General features: G+C 38.5%; 1 protein-coding gene across 1 annotated transcript in view; it reads right to left on the reverse strand.

The window, feature by feature from the left end:
• The window catches only part of npc1 (Niemann-Pick disease, type C1), a 34518-nt gene that overhangs the window by 14817 nt on the left and 2936 nt on the right, over positions 1–16765 (reverse strand). The window contains exons 2-10 of the mRNA XM_061920574.1: positions 9190–9318; positions 8687–8793; positions 8477–8622; positions 3710–3877; positions 3388–3637; positions 2280–2362; positions 1807–2177; positions 1244–1470; positions 1018–1118 (exon numbers count right to left, since the gene is read on the reverse strand). Of these exons, the coding sequence (XP_061776558.1) occupies positions 1018–1118; positions 1244–1470; positions 1807–2177; positions 2280–2362; positions 3388–3637; positions 3710–3877; positions 8477–8622; positions 8687–8793; positions 9190–9318 (1582 nt within the window). The remainder of the gene's footprint in view (positions 1–1017; positions 1119–1243; positions 1471–1806; positions 2178–2279; positions 2363–3387; positions 3638–3709; positions 3878–8476; positions 8623–8686; positions 8794–9189; positions 9319–16765) is intronic.

Below are 16765 nucleotides of genomic sequence, written 5' to 3' on the forward strand. Positions count from 1 at the left end.
TCTGTCCCCTATTTATAAAAGGGACAAGTGGCAAATTTAGTATCACTAAAACGTTAGTAATCTTGTAATATTTAGATATTTCTAAGTTGTTCTATTTAAATAATTCTTAGCTGTTCAACTTTTGTCTGTCCCCTATTAAATTAAGCTTAACCAGACACTAGCAGACAATTGTTGTTGCTGGCTTCTGTCTTTGCGATTCTGTGCCCTCTGAAATGAAGTTGAATCAAGCAATAGCAGGTAATATTGTTGTTGAGATAGGTTATATATTTTTGCTTTATTTGACAGTGTACATTAATTAACATTGCGGCAACTTCACTGTCCAGTATTAGCCAAAAGGCATTTTTTCATTCCCTGTATTTAAAATTATCTCTATAAAAATGGAACAAAGACAATACAGTCAACAATGACGAGCTAAAAGAGCAGTACAATGAATATCACTGTACAAAGCTTGTTCAAAAATACAGAAGAGATAAATACTGTAAGACAATGCGGCTTCGTCATGCTTGGGGCAAAAAACACACAAAAACAAAGTACTTACAGGAAGTACTCATATTGTGTTTCAAGATGTATTTGGTTTGCTTTTCTCATGTTGTTTGCTTACTTTGTCTTGTCCATAAACACTACATGCCAATTACGCAAATTAGATATGGATGTCGTCCGGAAAACCCTGCTTTTTGTTCTAAAATTCTGGTAATTTAGACCTAACAGACAGTGTCAATTCAAAAGTAAGCATTACTACATTTCTAATAAAAGGGATTTTTTTCTGATAAAGCACTTGTGGTGGACCTTAGTACTTAGATATAGGTACAAATGTGCCTAATGTCTGCAAGTGCCAATAAAGTGCATCAGCTGGTCAGGTGTTGCTCTTGTTAAATGAAGAAACAGTACTAAAGTTCATTGACCAACAGAGCACTTCTATTGGCAATAAAAACCTATAGTGGCGTGATTATACAACTTCATACAACTCGTCACTGACATTGTTGTTCCTGTGCTTCAGCAAATGTGTGCAAAGCTTACAGTCGTAGCCTCCGAGAGCCAACCAAGGAAAGACTGGACCTCCAAAAGTCCCGAGACAAGGATCGTGGAGGACAGTGGTGTCGTCGAGAGATGCTGGTGCACTGTAAGACATATACACTTATTCCAGTCTTATGTCTCACTACTGGACAAAATCTCTTTCTTTTTCACCATTATGTTAATTTTAAATTGAATTTATGGAGACATGAAAGTCAAATGACAAGTGAACCTGACACAGTAGAGGAAGTGGCTGTGATAGTCAGCATAGACATAGAATTCATCCCCCATGCTGTGGTCCAGCACATCATGGCTGTTCTGGAAGTAGTTGAGGACGCTCAGGATGGTGCAGTTGTCATTGTAAGGGGCCAGCGGGGCCAGGCAGATGTCCTTCAGCGTGACATTTTGGTCTTCATACATGGCAACCAGGGCTTCGATGTCAAGCTGCAGGTCCAGGACCTGGATGGTTTGAGACAGAAAAGAACCAAAAAAACACAGTTTCAGAATTACTTTCCTTTCTGCCCCATATTGCTCGTAATCAATCAATCAATCAATGTTTATTTATATAGCCCCAAATCACAAATGTCTCAAAGGACTGCACAAATCATTACGACTACAACATCCTCGGAAGAACCCACAAAAGGGCAAGGAAACTCACACCCAGTGGGCAGGGATAATTCACATCCAGTGGGACGCCAGTGACAATGCTGACTATGAGAAACCTTGGAGAGGACCTCAGATGTGGGCAACCCCCCCCCCTCTAGTAATCAATATGCACTTATCTCTTTAACTCACTTGATGCAGAATGTCCTTGTCTAAAATGGCTCCAAAGGGGACATCCGAGCCTCCAATGTAGGGTGAGTAAATGAACGTGCTGTTGAGTGGCGTGGTGATGATAAGCTGTGCAGTTCTGAAGAAAGGTCCAAAGTGACTGTCGAAGTAGTCCTTTTCCTGCCGTGCTTGGCTGCCGGGGGAAGACCACAGCTCTACGGGGTCGGTGGTGATGTTCATGTAGACCAAACCCCCGGAAGAGATTGCCACCAGAGCCAGGCTGGTCAGGATAACCAGACCTGGGTTCCGCACGCAGAATGAGCCCCAGAAGCTGAAGACGACTCGGAGGGTGTTTTCAAACCGCTCGCCCAGTGTTTCACAGCATGATGCTTTGACTACAAAAGTAAAGTGACCGTTTAGTTTGAGTTAGGGTTATGGTTATATGTTAGATTTTGCATTCCGTTGCACATACACATGGAAAAATTATGTTAATGTACCTGTATCAGGATTATCACTGTTAAGAGACAGGGGGTTATTGCTGTCTAGTATCGGCTCATACTCTGACATGATTGTCCTTTTCCTAAAGAAATCACAAAAGTCCATATTAGCAGATGGATGCATTTCTAAATTAATCAAAAAGTCCATATTAGCAAATGGATGCATTTAAAAATTAATCACAAAACTCAATAATGACCCTTTACCTAAATGGGTTCATTTTAAAGAAAATGATAATTTCCTAAATAAAATCACACATGTCCATAATAGCAAAAATAATGTTTTCTCCAAATGCTTTACAAAAGTCCATATTTACATAAAGATCGTTTTCTTAACTAAATCACAAAAGTCTACATAAGCAATACAGATCATTTTCCTAAAAAAAATGTTTTCGCTAAATCTTCTACAAAAGTCTATTTTCGCAAAGGGGATGTTTTTTCTAACTAAATCACACGTCCATATTAGGACACATTATGTTTGCACTAAATGACTTACAAATGTCCATATTAGCAAAAAGGATGTATTTTCTAATTAAATCATACAAGCTCATAATAGCAATAAGGATAGTTTTCATAAATAAAAAGCCCATATTAGCAGAAGGATGCAATTTTTAAATGAATCATAAAAATCAATATGCATTTCTCAAAGAAATAACAAAAGTCCATTTGGGCAAAAAATATCCTTTTACTAAATAAAAAGATCCATAATAGCTAAAAAGATAATTTTATAAATAAATCAATATTAGTAAAAAGAGGGTTTTCTGTAAATAATTAACAAAAGTCCATATTACTTACACGGATTAGTTTCCTAGTTAAAAGGTCCATGATAGCAAAGCGTAAATCACGAGTCCATATCAGTAAAAAGGATGTCTTTCATAAATGAATGAGAAAAGTCCTTTTTAATCTTATACTGCTTGTCCCTTTTGGGGTGGCGAGGGTGCAGGAGCCTATCTCAGCCGAATTTGAGTGGAAGGCGGGGTACACCTCATCGCAAGGCCATCTCACAAACCCATATTAGCAAAATTAATATTTTCTCTGAATGATTTACAAAAGTCCACATTAGCTAAAAGAAAGCTTCAGTAAAAGTGAATGACAATTGTCCTTGATTTACCTGTAACACCACGCAGCAACTACAGTGCCGATAAACACGAACAGGAAGGCCGTGTAAGAGATCCACATGATGAAAGTCATTGCGTCCATACCGTTGATGGTCCAAGGAGGAGGGACAGGTGGAGGGACGGGTTTTGGTCCGCAGGCCTTTGTACAATCTTGACAGGAGCAAGGCCCTGAACCGTCCTCCAGTCCCTCTGAGCAGCCGTACGTCTTGTTGTTCATGGGGATATAGCCAGCAACAGGTACATCTGGAATAACAAAAGGCTTTAATTGACAGTTCATGATTTGGCAGAAGATACAGGCCAATAAACACAATTTACCTGAGAACACTGGTATAATAGGAAAGGGAGCCTGACCATTGTTTATGTCAAACATGTACTGGATCCAGTTAGTGGCATTGCAGTCCTTTGCATCTTTGCCACACAGCAGTGATAAGGCCTTCACATTGCTGGACGGCGCTTCGACATCCTTGCATGCGTTGAACATGGCTGCCAAAGTGACATTGTAAGACTTATTCAAGTGACTGTACATCAATGACATGCATGTATTTCTAATTACAATGAATTATCAATAAAAACACACAAAATATAAAAGAAATACAACATACAAATGAATGAGTTTGATTTGATACGTTTATGTATATCAACACCAACACCGATCCATCTTTTCATAACCACAAAATGTGTGGAAATTTGAGATAATTGCTTCAAAATATAATATCGGAAATGATCAGAATCAGTTTCAAAAAGTACAATTTATGACTTTTTAAAACGCTCCTGTACGGAGTGGTACATGGACATAGAGAGAAGTACAGAGCGCCAATAAACCTTAATGGCACTGCCTTTGCATGGCGGCCCAATCACATAATATATACGGCTTTTAACACACACAAGTGAATGCAAGCATACTTGGTCAACAGCCATACAGGTCACACTGAGGGTGGCCGTATGCATCCAGCGGGGCTTCACAACAAAATTAGGCATATTAATGTGTTAATATCGGTATCGGTTGATATCTGAATCGGTAATTAAGAGTTGGACAATATCGGAATATTTGATATCGGCAAAAAAGCCATTATCGGACATCTCTAGGGGAAATGAAAAAAAAACAGGAGGAAATTGTTGCAAAATTGTACTAAAACTAATTCAAACTACAAAAACAATTCACCCAATTTAAAATCTAATCAGGAATTAATAACTTTATACATATCACAACCAACATTTAATCAATCCTTGGCTTTTGCTTGGAAAATTGAGGGAAATTGTCACATAAGTAATAATTTATTGAAAAAAAAAAAAAAAGGCAAAGGGATGTGAGCATTCTCTGAGAAATAAGAGAAATATTGAGAAATAAATATACCCCTCTGGGTAAAATATTTCCGGCGTTGTGACGTCTGTTTACATCTGTCACATCAAAAATAGACCTTCTTGCTGGCCGATAATAAATATTCTAGAACTACATTTGGTTTGGAACTACTAATGTTCGGATTGTAATCATCCAAAAATGATTCGCAGCAAAGTGTACAGCCGTCAACGTTTTGGTAGAGACGTCAAACAGAGCTGACAACGAGTAAACTAGATAGACAGTTAGCTAATTAGGAAACTTATTTCGGTGTTCCTGATTGTCTCCCCGTCTTGCAACTTAGTGCAGGCGTTTAGGCAAGAGGAACAGCGAGTACCTGCGTCTGAGGCGAGCTTTCGACAAATATTGTTTAGAACGTATTTTTATTGATATTTCATTAAAAAAAACAGCACAAAAATTAATGTTTAAAAAGAGTAATTTACGCGTTTTTTGCAGAAGTTACACTTGCTTAAAATCCCATAAATAGAAACTAATGTGTTGTTGTTTTTACTTCAACAGTTCATAGATGTTAACAATAGAAAATATGTTTGAAATATTAGTTTTGGAATACTAGAAGGATCAGTCCTTGGACCTATACTTTTTCTTATGTGGGTCCATGATATTACTATGGCTTACAAACTGCCTAAGGGCATTTTAGTTTGCAGATGACAACCTTTTTTTTATTCAACACACAATATTAAAAATGTGTTAGAGGTGGTTGAAAAAATTAAAAGATGGTTTGAGGTTATCCTTAAATGCTGGAAAAAGTAAGTTTAGCATTTTTTGTGGTAGTAGGAAATGTGTGGACGCCTTATTATATTTTTAAGTAGATCAAATTAAAAGAACAAAATATATTTAAGTTTTTGGGTGTTATCATTGATAAACATTTGTCATGGAAATCACAAATAAATTAACAAAGTTTCATCAGAGGAAGAAATTGCTAAATGACAAAGCCTGTTATAATTCACAGATTGTTCCATCTTTAACATTGTACAGTATTGTGTTAGGTTGTGCCTGTAAAACATATTTAATTCCAATCTTTCCTTTCATGGCCATAACTACTATTGAGGACACCGAGGTCATGTCCTGTTTTAAATGACAAAAATAAGTTGATATGACTGACTGCAAATCAGTGGTGTGCCGTCAGATTCAGCAAGGCCTTCTCTGCTGGCCGAACATAACCAGAAATCATGATCGTAATTAAAGATAAAAGTAATTTTTAATTTACTTTCCCTAAATATCTTAAATTATTCATATTGTCTTCATGTCACATTATGCTCCTTCCAGTGTTGTTGTTTTTAGGTTATAGAAATGTTACCCAATTAGAATTCAGCTAGCTTCTGCTACAATGCTGTCCGAAATCTACCCGAAGCCTTCAGAATTAAGAATGCGGGCGTCAGGGCACTGTATGTGAATGGACACAAACATTTGACGACAGTTGCGATAGCCAATCAGATCACAGGTTGTTGTCTGTAAGGCCTTCTACATTGCCTAAGGCATATATATATATTGTGTGACGTTGAGCTAGGTAACAACAACTCCATTACCCAGCATGCCACAATAGTGAAGAGAATGTAGCCCCGGTTAGCCATGGGATGTTTTTGATGAGCACGCTGTGGAGTAAACGATAAGAAGTCAGCCAGCACGCCTCGTCTGCATTTTTTATGATTAGACAAGACAACACATATATTTGCAAGACCATTTTGAAAACGGATATTTAAAAGGAAACTATATCTTGTGAAATGATGTCCGCCAACCCGGGAAGCTCGAATGGGTTCTACAAATTGTGAGTTGAGATATTTTATTTCTTTATCTTTTCCCGTTTAATATGTTTTTAGCAATTTTAATTTTGACAGTACCACATAAGATATGTTTTAATTGCTGATGCGGATTTATTGATTATTAAATGCGGCAGAAAATAACCCGTTTTGTACAGTGTTGGTGGTGTTTCAATGCCCAATGGTCATGTGGTGACAAATTATGGTTTTTTGAGAGGTAATCAATGAACACAGGAAATCACTGAAGGCCTAGGTGGGAAACACATGGCCCACCACTGCTGCAAATATACTTTGTGTAGGATATTGTGTGCGTTGTACATCACCATGCGGTAGATCATCCTCTCACAGCCTGCTACAACTCAACTTATATTGGCCTCGCTAATGTTGGTTTCACCTGAATGACATTGATGTGAAATGCTGTCGTATAATAATAATAATAATAATACGGTTGTCATGTCAGTCAGGTGCAGACCCGCCCTTAATGCAGAACTTGGGTTGTGTATGGCTTCGGGCTTCGCTATCCGTAGGGGGTCCCATTGTGTGTGAAGAAAAGTAAATTATTGAATTAAAAGGCGCTTCATATGAAATTCTACTCCGAACATATTACTGGCCACGTAATGCTGCAATACTGATTAGAATATGAAGACACATTTCCTCCTCTGACTCCGGCGGCTGTCGTGGCGCGCGTCACTAGTACTTGAAATATTATGTAGGTCTTAGGTTCAAATCCATATCGGAGATGAAGTGATATAAAGTTTATTAGCTTATGTCCTAATGATGTTAAAATTGTTTAATACACTAAACTTCAGCATAGTAATTAAAAAATAGGATTGTTGATTGTGTTGCTGAATATTCATATGGTGCTGGGATACATAATTTCAGCCTTTCCAAGCTTGTCTTGGACCACCAATTTTTGACCTCGGTATTTGTCAAATCCTTATTACGGGCCTGTTCCTTTTACACAAGAGAGCTATACAGGTCATTAATAGGAATGGATACAGGGAACCCACCAACCAAATATTGAAAGGATGGATGAATTAATTAATTAATTATGATTATATAGCGCTTCTTTACAATTGTCTCAAAGTGTTTTACATTGGGTAACCCATTCAGTACATTCAAATTTAGTGGTAAGCTACATTTACACCAGTGTGAGTGACACTTGGAGCAAGGTGGGTCAAGTGTATTGCTTAAGGACACAACAACATAAAAGTTAAACTTATTGAGACTTAATGAACTGGTAGAGTACTATATTTTAAACATATGTATACAGCACATAGACACATTCTAACAACATTCAAAACAGATTTGTAGAGAGAAAATAAATATAACCTAACAGGAAATTAGATTTTTTTTAGTTTTGTTTTAGAGCAGTAACAATGGAAAGATGCATTTCAATCAAAGATGTTAGGTTATGTGGAACAATATATTTCTATAGTGAAAAAAATAAAACATATGATGATGAAAAGATAGGACTTTGAGTAAAATGATGTCAGGACAAATAAATATTGCCTTAATATCTTCTGAGGTGTTGTATTTTATAATGGAGGGGCAGATATTGCAAGTTTATACTTCTTTCTGCTCATTTTCGTTCATGATTTATTTGAATGTTATATCAATCATTTGTATTTAATATTGAGTGAAAGCAATAAAAATAGATATGGAAATGGAATATTTTACAATATTTAGAAAAGTCAACAAATAACTAAAGTAATAATAATAGACAAATAAATTAACAATATAGAAGTAAGGGAATCGTATTCTATAATGTTTTATGAAGTCTGCTCAAGTGGTTGTGACAATGAAAAAACAACTTCTTCAGTAAAGGTTTGGATGATAAAACTTGGTGTGTGATTTTGAGTCTAGTTATAAATTGTATTTTTGTTTTTATTCAGTAAAGTGGACTGGACATGGGGTCCAAGATAAGTGGCGACAACCTGCTACGTAGCAAGCAGTGTGCAAACTCACCGTTGGAGAATGTTTGTCCGATATAGTACTGCACCTCCAGCACATTGGACTCATTGATTTTGGTGGCGTTCATGAACTGACTCTGGCGTGGGCTGCATGTCAGCTCGCAGAAGAGGTTAATCAAGTTGGAAAAACAGGCGGGACACCTGGACATACAATTATTGTCAATTCAAGACAGGAAACATGGCATGGTGGCTTGCTAGTACGTACCGGGACAGGAACTGCAGGGGCAGCTGCAGACTCCCTTTGAGAGTACGCAACTGGTCCACATTGCAGCACAGGTTGCGACTTCCATAGTCATACCCAGGACAAAGCTCCTTTATTGCACACAAATACAGAGTCTATCAGCTTTTCGGGATTGCTTTAAGGCTCATATCAGTCATCAGAGGTAATTAGGATAAAGTTAAAGTACCAATGATTGTCACACACACACACTCGGTGCGGTGAAATTTGTCCTTTGCATTTGACCCATCCCCTTGATCACCCCCTGGGAAGTGAGGGGAGCAGTGGGCAGCAGCTGTGCCTAGGCCAGGAATCATTTATGGTGATTTAACCCCCAATTCCAACCCTTGATGCTGAGTGCCAAGCAGGGAGGCAATGGGTCCCATTTTTTTATAGTCTTTGGTATGACTCGGCAGGGGTTTGAACTCACAACCTACCGATCTCAGGGCGGACACTCTAACCACTAGGCCACTGAGTAGGATACTACTTACTGTGAGTAGGTCATAGCCGTCCGGAGCCAAAGGTTTGGGGGGCCCGGTGTAGTTACAGTTGTATTTCTTTCCGGGGACCTTTTCCGATTCCCCGCACTCGTCATACCACACACAGTGTTCGGCTTCCACCTGGTAACACAACATGTAAAAAAGTGGGCTTTACTACACATCTTAAAATTAAGTCGGTAGCTTTGCCATCTACAGATGTGGGAGCTGTAATGTTGATCATTTGTTTATTATTTAGTGCTTAGGCTGAGCTAGAATATCACATCACTCTTGATACTATGGTCAGAGTACAGAAGCGTTACTACAGTGACGTCAATGTCTGGAAGTAGCAGAAGGTATTCGAAGCGGAAAATTCAAAATGGCTGACTGAATTTGTGGCATTTTGTGATGTTCAGACGGTATTTTCACATACTTTGCATATTTTAATTACAATTGGATATGGTATAATGCAGTGGTTCTCAACCTTTTTTCAGTGATGTATCCCCTGTGAACATTTTTTTAATTCAAGTACCCCCTAATCAGAGCAAAGTATTTTGGGTTGTCATCAGTTTCTGATTTATTAAATTGTATAACAGTGCAAAATATTGCTCATTTGTAGTGGTCTTTCTTGAACTATTTAGAAAAAAAGATATGAAAATAACTAAAAACTTGTTAAAAATATACAAGTGATTCAATTATAAATAAAGATTTCTACACATAAAAGTAATCATCAACTTAAAGTGCCCTCTTTGGGGATTGTAATAGAGATCCATCTAGATTCATGAACTTCATTCTAAACATTTCTTCACAAAAAAAGAAATCATTAACATCAATATTTATGGAACATGTCCACAAAAAATCGAGGTGTCAACACTGAATATTGCATTGTTGCATTTCTTTTCACAGTTTATGAACTTACATTCATATTTTGTTGAAGTATTATGCAATAAATATATTTATAAAGGATTTTTGAATAGTTGCTATTTTTAGAATATTTAAAAAATAAATCTCACGTACCCCTTAGCATACCTTCAAGTACCCTCAGGGGTACGCATACCCCCATTTGAGAACCACTGGTATAATGGATACAATGGAACAATTAAGCATATAAAGTCAACTTGTTTTTCCACTCTCACTCTATAGTTTTTCAAAGGCCAACTGAAATGCGATTTTCTTATTTAAACGGGGATAGCAGGTCCATTCTATGTGTCGTACTTGATCGTTTCGCGATATTGCCATATTTTTGCTGAATTGATTTAGTAGAGAACATCGACGACAAAGTTCGCAACTCTAGGTGCTGATAAAAAGCCTTGCCTGTACCGGAAGTAGCAGACAGATATGCACGTGACGTCACGGGTTGTGGAGCTCCTCACATCTGAACATTGTTTACAATCATGGCCACCAGTAGAGAAAGCAATTCGGACCAAGAAAGCAACGATTTCCCCATTAATTTGGGTAAGGATGAAAGATTCGTGGATGAGGAAAGTGAGAGAGAAGGACTAGAAAAAAAAAAGAAAAAAAAGGACAAAAGGGCAGTGGGAGCAATTCAGATAGGGAAGATGCTGTGAGAGGCGCCGTGGCAGCCGTGGGGGTGGCAGGACCACTCGGCCAGGTCCAACCGCAACAAGGGATAGAGCCATACCGCTTTGAACCCGACGCTGACGGTGACGGTCCGGAGGACGCTGCTAATATTGATGCTGGAGTAGCACACGACATATATCGCCTTCGGAATACAGAATGGTAATTTTTTTTTTAATAATGCACATAATACACCGTACTTTGTGTGTGTGGTCCAATCCAACCGTGTTCGCTTGACATCTCTGTTCCATAGTAAAGCTTGACTGTCATCTTTTGGGAATGTAAACAATGAAACACCGGCTGTGTTTGTGTTGACAAAGCCGGCCGCAATACACCGCTTCCCACCTACAGCTTTCTTCTTTGATGTCTCCATTGTTCATTGAACAAATTGCAAAAGATTAACCAACACAGAGGTCCAGAATACTGTGGAATTTTGCGATGAAATCAGACGATCAATAGCTGGCCACGATGCTGGAGCAAAATTTCCTCTACAATCCGTGACGTCACGCGCACGCGTCATCATACCGAGACGTTTTTAGCAGGATATTTCGGCGCGAAATTTAAAATTTCAATTTAGTAAACTATCCTGGCTCTATATAAATCCATCCACTTTCTACCGAGTGTCCCTCTCGGTGTCGTCGGGGGTGCTGGAGCCTATCCCAGCTGCACTCAAGCAGAAGGCAGAGCACACCCTAGACAAGTCGCCACCTCATCGCAGGGCCAACACAGATAGACAGACAACATTCACACTCACATTCACACACTAGGGCCAATTTAGTTTTGCCAATCAACCTATCCCCAGGTGCATGTCTGGAAGAAGCCGGAATACTCAGAGGGAACCCACGCAGTCACGGGGAGAACATGCAAACGCCACACTGAAAGACACCAAGGACCCAGGACCTTCTTATTGTGAGGCACACGCACAAACCACTGTGGCACCGTGCTGCCGCCACACAATTCTAATCCATCATTTGTATAATTTTTTCAAATCATTTCAATGGTAGATGTTCATTTGAGATACCAGTGCTTTGAATTAAGAGCTCAGTCACGGAACCATTTAAGCTTGTATGTTGAGGTATTACTGTGTGTACAATTGCACTTTTTGGAGACACATTCTGTCGGTGCACTAAATTAAAAGCACTAAAATAGATTTTGGCCAACAGATTCCCTTTACACTATTATGGAAAGTCTGAGATGTACTTATAATTGTTAAAAAATAGTATAGTTTTAGGGAGGTAGGGTTTTTTGAACAAGAGTTTGCATCAAATGCCATCAAGTTCCATTGTGTGGCTTTATCTAATAAAGAGCTCACTGAGTCCGACAACAATCGGTCTCTATCTGCAGCTTCAAACATACCACAGACCGCCACACATTTGTTTGAAATGTGCTTTTTGTGTCGGAAATGACTCATTTCACTTCTGTTTTTTACAGTTGTTATTTAAGAACAATATGGTAAGTGTATAACGTGTATGATGGCGTTAGAGAACGGCAGATGTCACAAATGTCTCAAAAAACGGCTAATGTGTATTTTTTAAGCTGCCAACACATTCCTCCTTCCTGTCTATTCAGCAAACCAGCCCTCACATGCTCTCGGTTGGAAACAGTGACTTGGGGAAGTTCATTTACTTGCTCCACTTAAGTGTTTTATGAGAAATATACAGCGCTTGGCTACACTCTGGACTACTTTGCGTCAGAATAAGGGTGACATGTAGGAGAGTTGGTGTTGTGCAAGAACCTGCCGGGTTTGTTTAACACGCTTTGTTTCGATATCTAATCCCCTGAACAGATAATCAACTCTTTCTTTCCGCTGACGAATGACTAAACTTCAGAGGCATTATGGTAATTTACCCTCATGGAATGATGAGTTTATCTCAGTTTGATTCAATCACTAATGGATGAAACATTAGCCTGACTTTCAATCGGCGTGGGTCTTTGTTTGTAGACGTATTTTTACTCAATCAAAAGACAAAATGTGCGCCTTGGTTGCGTCAGTTGAACTGTTCTTTGGCTAAATCCAAACACGCAGCAGATCGAAAATATTGCACTTTTCCCCCACTTTGATGAAAGGAAGATCGTCGTACTTCAGAGGAGCGATGGGAAATGTAGTAGTTCGTTAAGAGTAACAGATACAAGTTAGTGTGGCTGTGCAATAGTATGTTGCGCAAACCTCACTTTCTCACACATTAAGAACTGTACAGCGAGTTGACAGCCTGCTCGACTTAACTTGGTGGGGATGCAGGAATGAGCCAAGGATATGTGTGGGACGAGCCCGCACTATGAACACGGTTTCATTTACATGTCGGAATGAAACTGGACTCACTGGTGACGGTGGCAGAGAAGAGGACTGTGGACAAACTAGTGAGCATCCTGGACGATACCAGTCACCCTCTGCATGCAGTTACCAGTAGCCAGAGGAGCCTGTTCAGTGCTAGACTGCTTCATCCCAAGTGCAGGACTAATAGACTCAAAACCTCATTTGTCCCACAAGCTGTTAGACTGTACAACTCCTCTTTGGGGAGGGGGTCGGGGGGTCCTAGGATAGGATGACAGGGGATGCAAAACAATAACAGTGCAATACGTTTTCATAACATGGTCACTACTGCCTAGTTTCTCTTGTTATATTCTTATTTTACTGTTATATTTTTATTCCCATTGTTGCTTTTTATTTTTATTCTTATAGTGTTTCCATTTAAACCCACATTATTTACTTTTTTTAAATTGATCTCAACTCTCTACACTGCTGCTGGAATTTTAATTTTCCTGTAGGAACTCTCCTGAACAAATCAATATAATACTATCTATCTATCTATCTATGTCAACATAATTTAAAGAAAAAAACGAGTTAGAAAATGTAAACATTTGAAAAGAGTTCTTGAACTGACATTAAATTGGTTTTATTTTTTTAGCTGAGCAATTTTTTTCTATAGAAAAGATTTGGCCATCGCTCACCAACACATTATAATGTGACTGTCTTTGTATTACAACTCAACCCACATCTAACACACCTCAACACAACACCTCAAATATATTGCAGTCTAGTGTGAAACACTACATCAAAAGTCCCCGTCCTTTTTTTTGCACCAGGGACCGGTTTAATGTCTGCGTTATTTTACCGGACCGACTTTCCACGTGTGGCAGATAAATACAGCAAAAATAAGTGGATGAAAAATACAATTGACTATGATGCTGAATTAGCGGGAGCCCCCCAGGTGTTTCTTTGTGATGGCTGCAGATGGAAATTAACCTTTGGCTACAATCTAGCACATTTACATTGTATATGTTCATTATTGCATGTAACAAAGATATATCAAATGGTGACTTTGTATCAGGAGTTCTACTATTAATCAATGAACTAGCTCATTGGTGTGTCTAGTGCAAGGGTTGGCAACCCAAAATGTTGAAAGAGCCATATTGGACCAAAAATACAAAAAACTAATCTCTATGGAGCCGCAAAAAACTAAACACCTTACATAAGTCTTATAATGAAAGCAACACATGATGTAAATGTATACATTAGCCTACTATCAAAATGACTATGTGTCGCAGGCTGACGCAAATCTTCGTTGCCATAAATGTTGAAATGTATTATTTATTCTACACATTGATTGATTGAAACTTTTATTAGTAGATGGCAAAGTACAGTACATGTTCCGTACAATTGACCATAAAATGGTAACACCCGAATAAGTTTTTCAACTTGTTTAGGTCGGGGTCCACGTTAATCAATTCACGTTTACAACAGTGGAAAAACATTCATAAAACGGAGGCTTAGAATTACTGGCTTAAAATGGCTAAAGGTAAAGATGTGCGTGTCCAAGTTAAAGGAAACCGCATGCTGTCTTCTTCTAATGGACTAATTCCAATCTTTGGCAAGCTGGGTAACGTTTTCTGTGGTTTGGTATACAACATGGCACACAAAAAAACTATCCGAAATGCAACCAATATTACATACAGATAATGTGTCATGACATGTGCAGATACAAATTAAATAGACAGAATACATGAGTAATGGAAATTTAATGAGCTCAAATATACTGTAACTACAAACAAGGCATACTGATGCAACATGTACTGTAACATGGTAGCATCGATTAGCTTGCAGTCATATACTGGCCAAATATGCCTGATTAGCACTCCACACAAATCAATAACAACAAAGCTCACCTTTGTGCATTCACACACAACATAAAATGTTTGGTGGACAAAAGAAGACAAAGACGGAATGGCATAAAACACATCTTTCTGTGGCAGCGTCGGAGAACGTTATACATGTAAACAAACTGTTGCGTCACAGTCCACACAACTACGGTGAGTTCAAGGACCGCCGAAATTAGTAGGACAAAACTGCGCTTGCCAAATACTCTCATCAGTGAAGCATAAACACAAACATATTAAACACTGGGCTTTCTAACAATTAGGAAAGTTTGTATCATGCTTGCCCTCCTGCAGAAACCATTAAACAAAAAATACATTTTAAGACCCAACTTTTTCCATTTTCATACGTTTTTGAAAAACCATTAGTGCGGCGCTATAGAGCCGCACGCAGTTCCAGAGCCGCGGGTTGCCGACAGCAAGTTTAGTGGGGCAGGTGAAAAAGTTAAGTCAAAGAAAATGTGGCCTTTTATAAGTTGTTTAATGTTTGGTAGCAAATGCGTCACGGATTGGTACTGGTCTCCAGACCAGTGGTTGGGGACCATTGTAAAAGATACTATAAGCATTTCTGATTTAACCCTTACATAAGGTTTTTAAAATAACTGTGCAGGGATGTCCTAGTCAAAACAAAAATTTTGGAAACACAGCAACGTCATAGCGGTCCTGCTTTTCCAGGGACGTGTATGCAGGTAATGTAGTGTTTTGTTTTTTTACTGCGCAACATCACCAACTACTGGCCCAGCATGAATACGTGAAAACAGTTTTGTCATGAATACAGAGAATTTGTAAGAGCCTCCATTCCTGGAATATTACAATACTCTGAAGTCATTGACTGTACATATGTGATGTTGCTGATGTTTGCTATATGTGATAACAGCCAGCAGGCGGATCTGCTCACAAAAACCTTGTCATTGTTCTCACTGAGCAGGATGAAAGCAGAAAAGAATGTAGTAAACGAGCTAACTTTGAGTTTTCCTGACAGTCTAAAGACAAACTAAATCATTACGAGGATCAACGATCAAGACTAACATGTAGTGATGTGCAAAACGATACAGAAATATCGATACTGCCGACAACAAATCTTTATACTATAATATCCATCCCATCCATCCATTTTCTACCGCTTGTCGCTCTGGGCGTCCCTGGGGGGGCTGAAGCCTATCCTAGCTGCGCTAGGGCGGAAGGCAGGGTACATCCTGGACAAGTCGCCACCTCATCGCAGGCCCAACACAGATAAAAGACAACATTCACACTCACAGGGCCAATTTAGTGTTGCCAATCAGTTTTTTTTATTACTTTAGTTATTTGAGATAATGTATATCGTCAACAAGAATGAAGTGTAAAGTAGTTAAAAAACTGAGATTTTGTCTTAATGAAACATGATTGGTGTAAACTACTTTTTGTTCCGCGAGGTAATGCTCAAGCAAGAAACTTACTGACAATCAAAATGTCACAGAGTATTATAAAACCACAAGTTTATGTAAACTAGTGATGGGTGTATTGATACTGAAATATTGATACCGCCAATACAGTACTAGCTCTGTATGGTTTACTACCGATTTTCAAATGAAAATATCAATACTTTTGATACTTTAATTCAGAGGTGTACAAACTTTTCGACTAAAGGCCAGGGTTTCCCACACATTCATTTATTTGTGGCGGCCCGCCACGAACGAATTACGGCCACCACAAATAAAAAATTAAAAAATTTTTTTTTTTAAATGTTTCTTCTTTTTTTCCGGCTTTTGACTCGCTCGACCGCTCATAAAAGCAATGGGACTCTGTCTGTGAATGGATATTGTAGTTACATATTATATAAATATGTAAATACTATATAAATATGTATATAAATATGTACATA

This window comes from Nerophis ophidion, linkage group LG14, assembly GCF_033978795.1.
Source record: "Nerophis ophidion isolate RoL-2023_Sa linkage group LG14, RoL_Noph_v1.0, whole genome shotgun sequence".
Taxonomy (NCBI): Eukaryota; Metazoa; Chordata; class Actinopteri; order Syngnathiformes; family Syngnathidae; genus Nerophis; species Nerophis ophidion.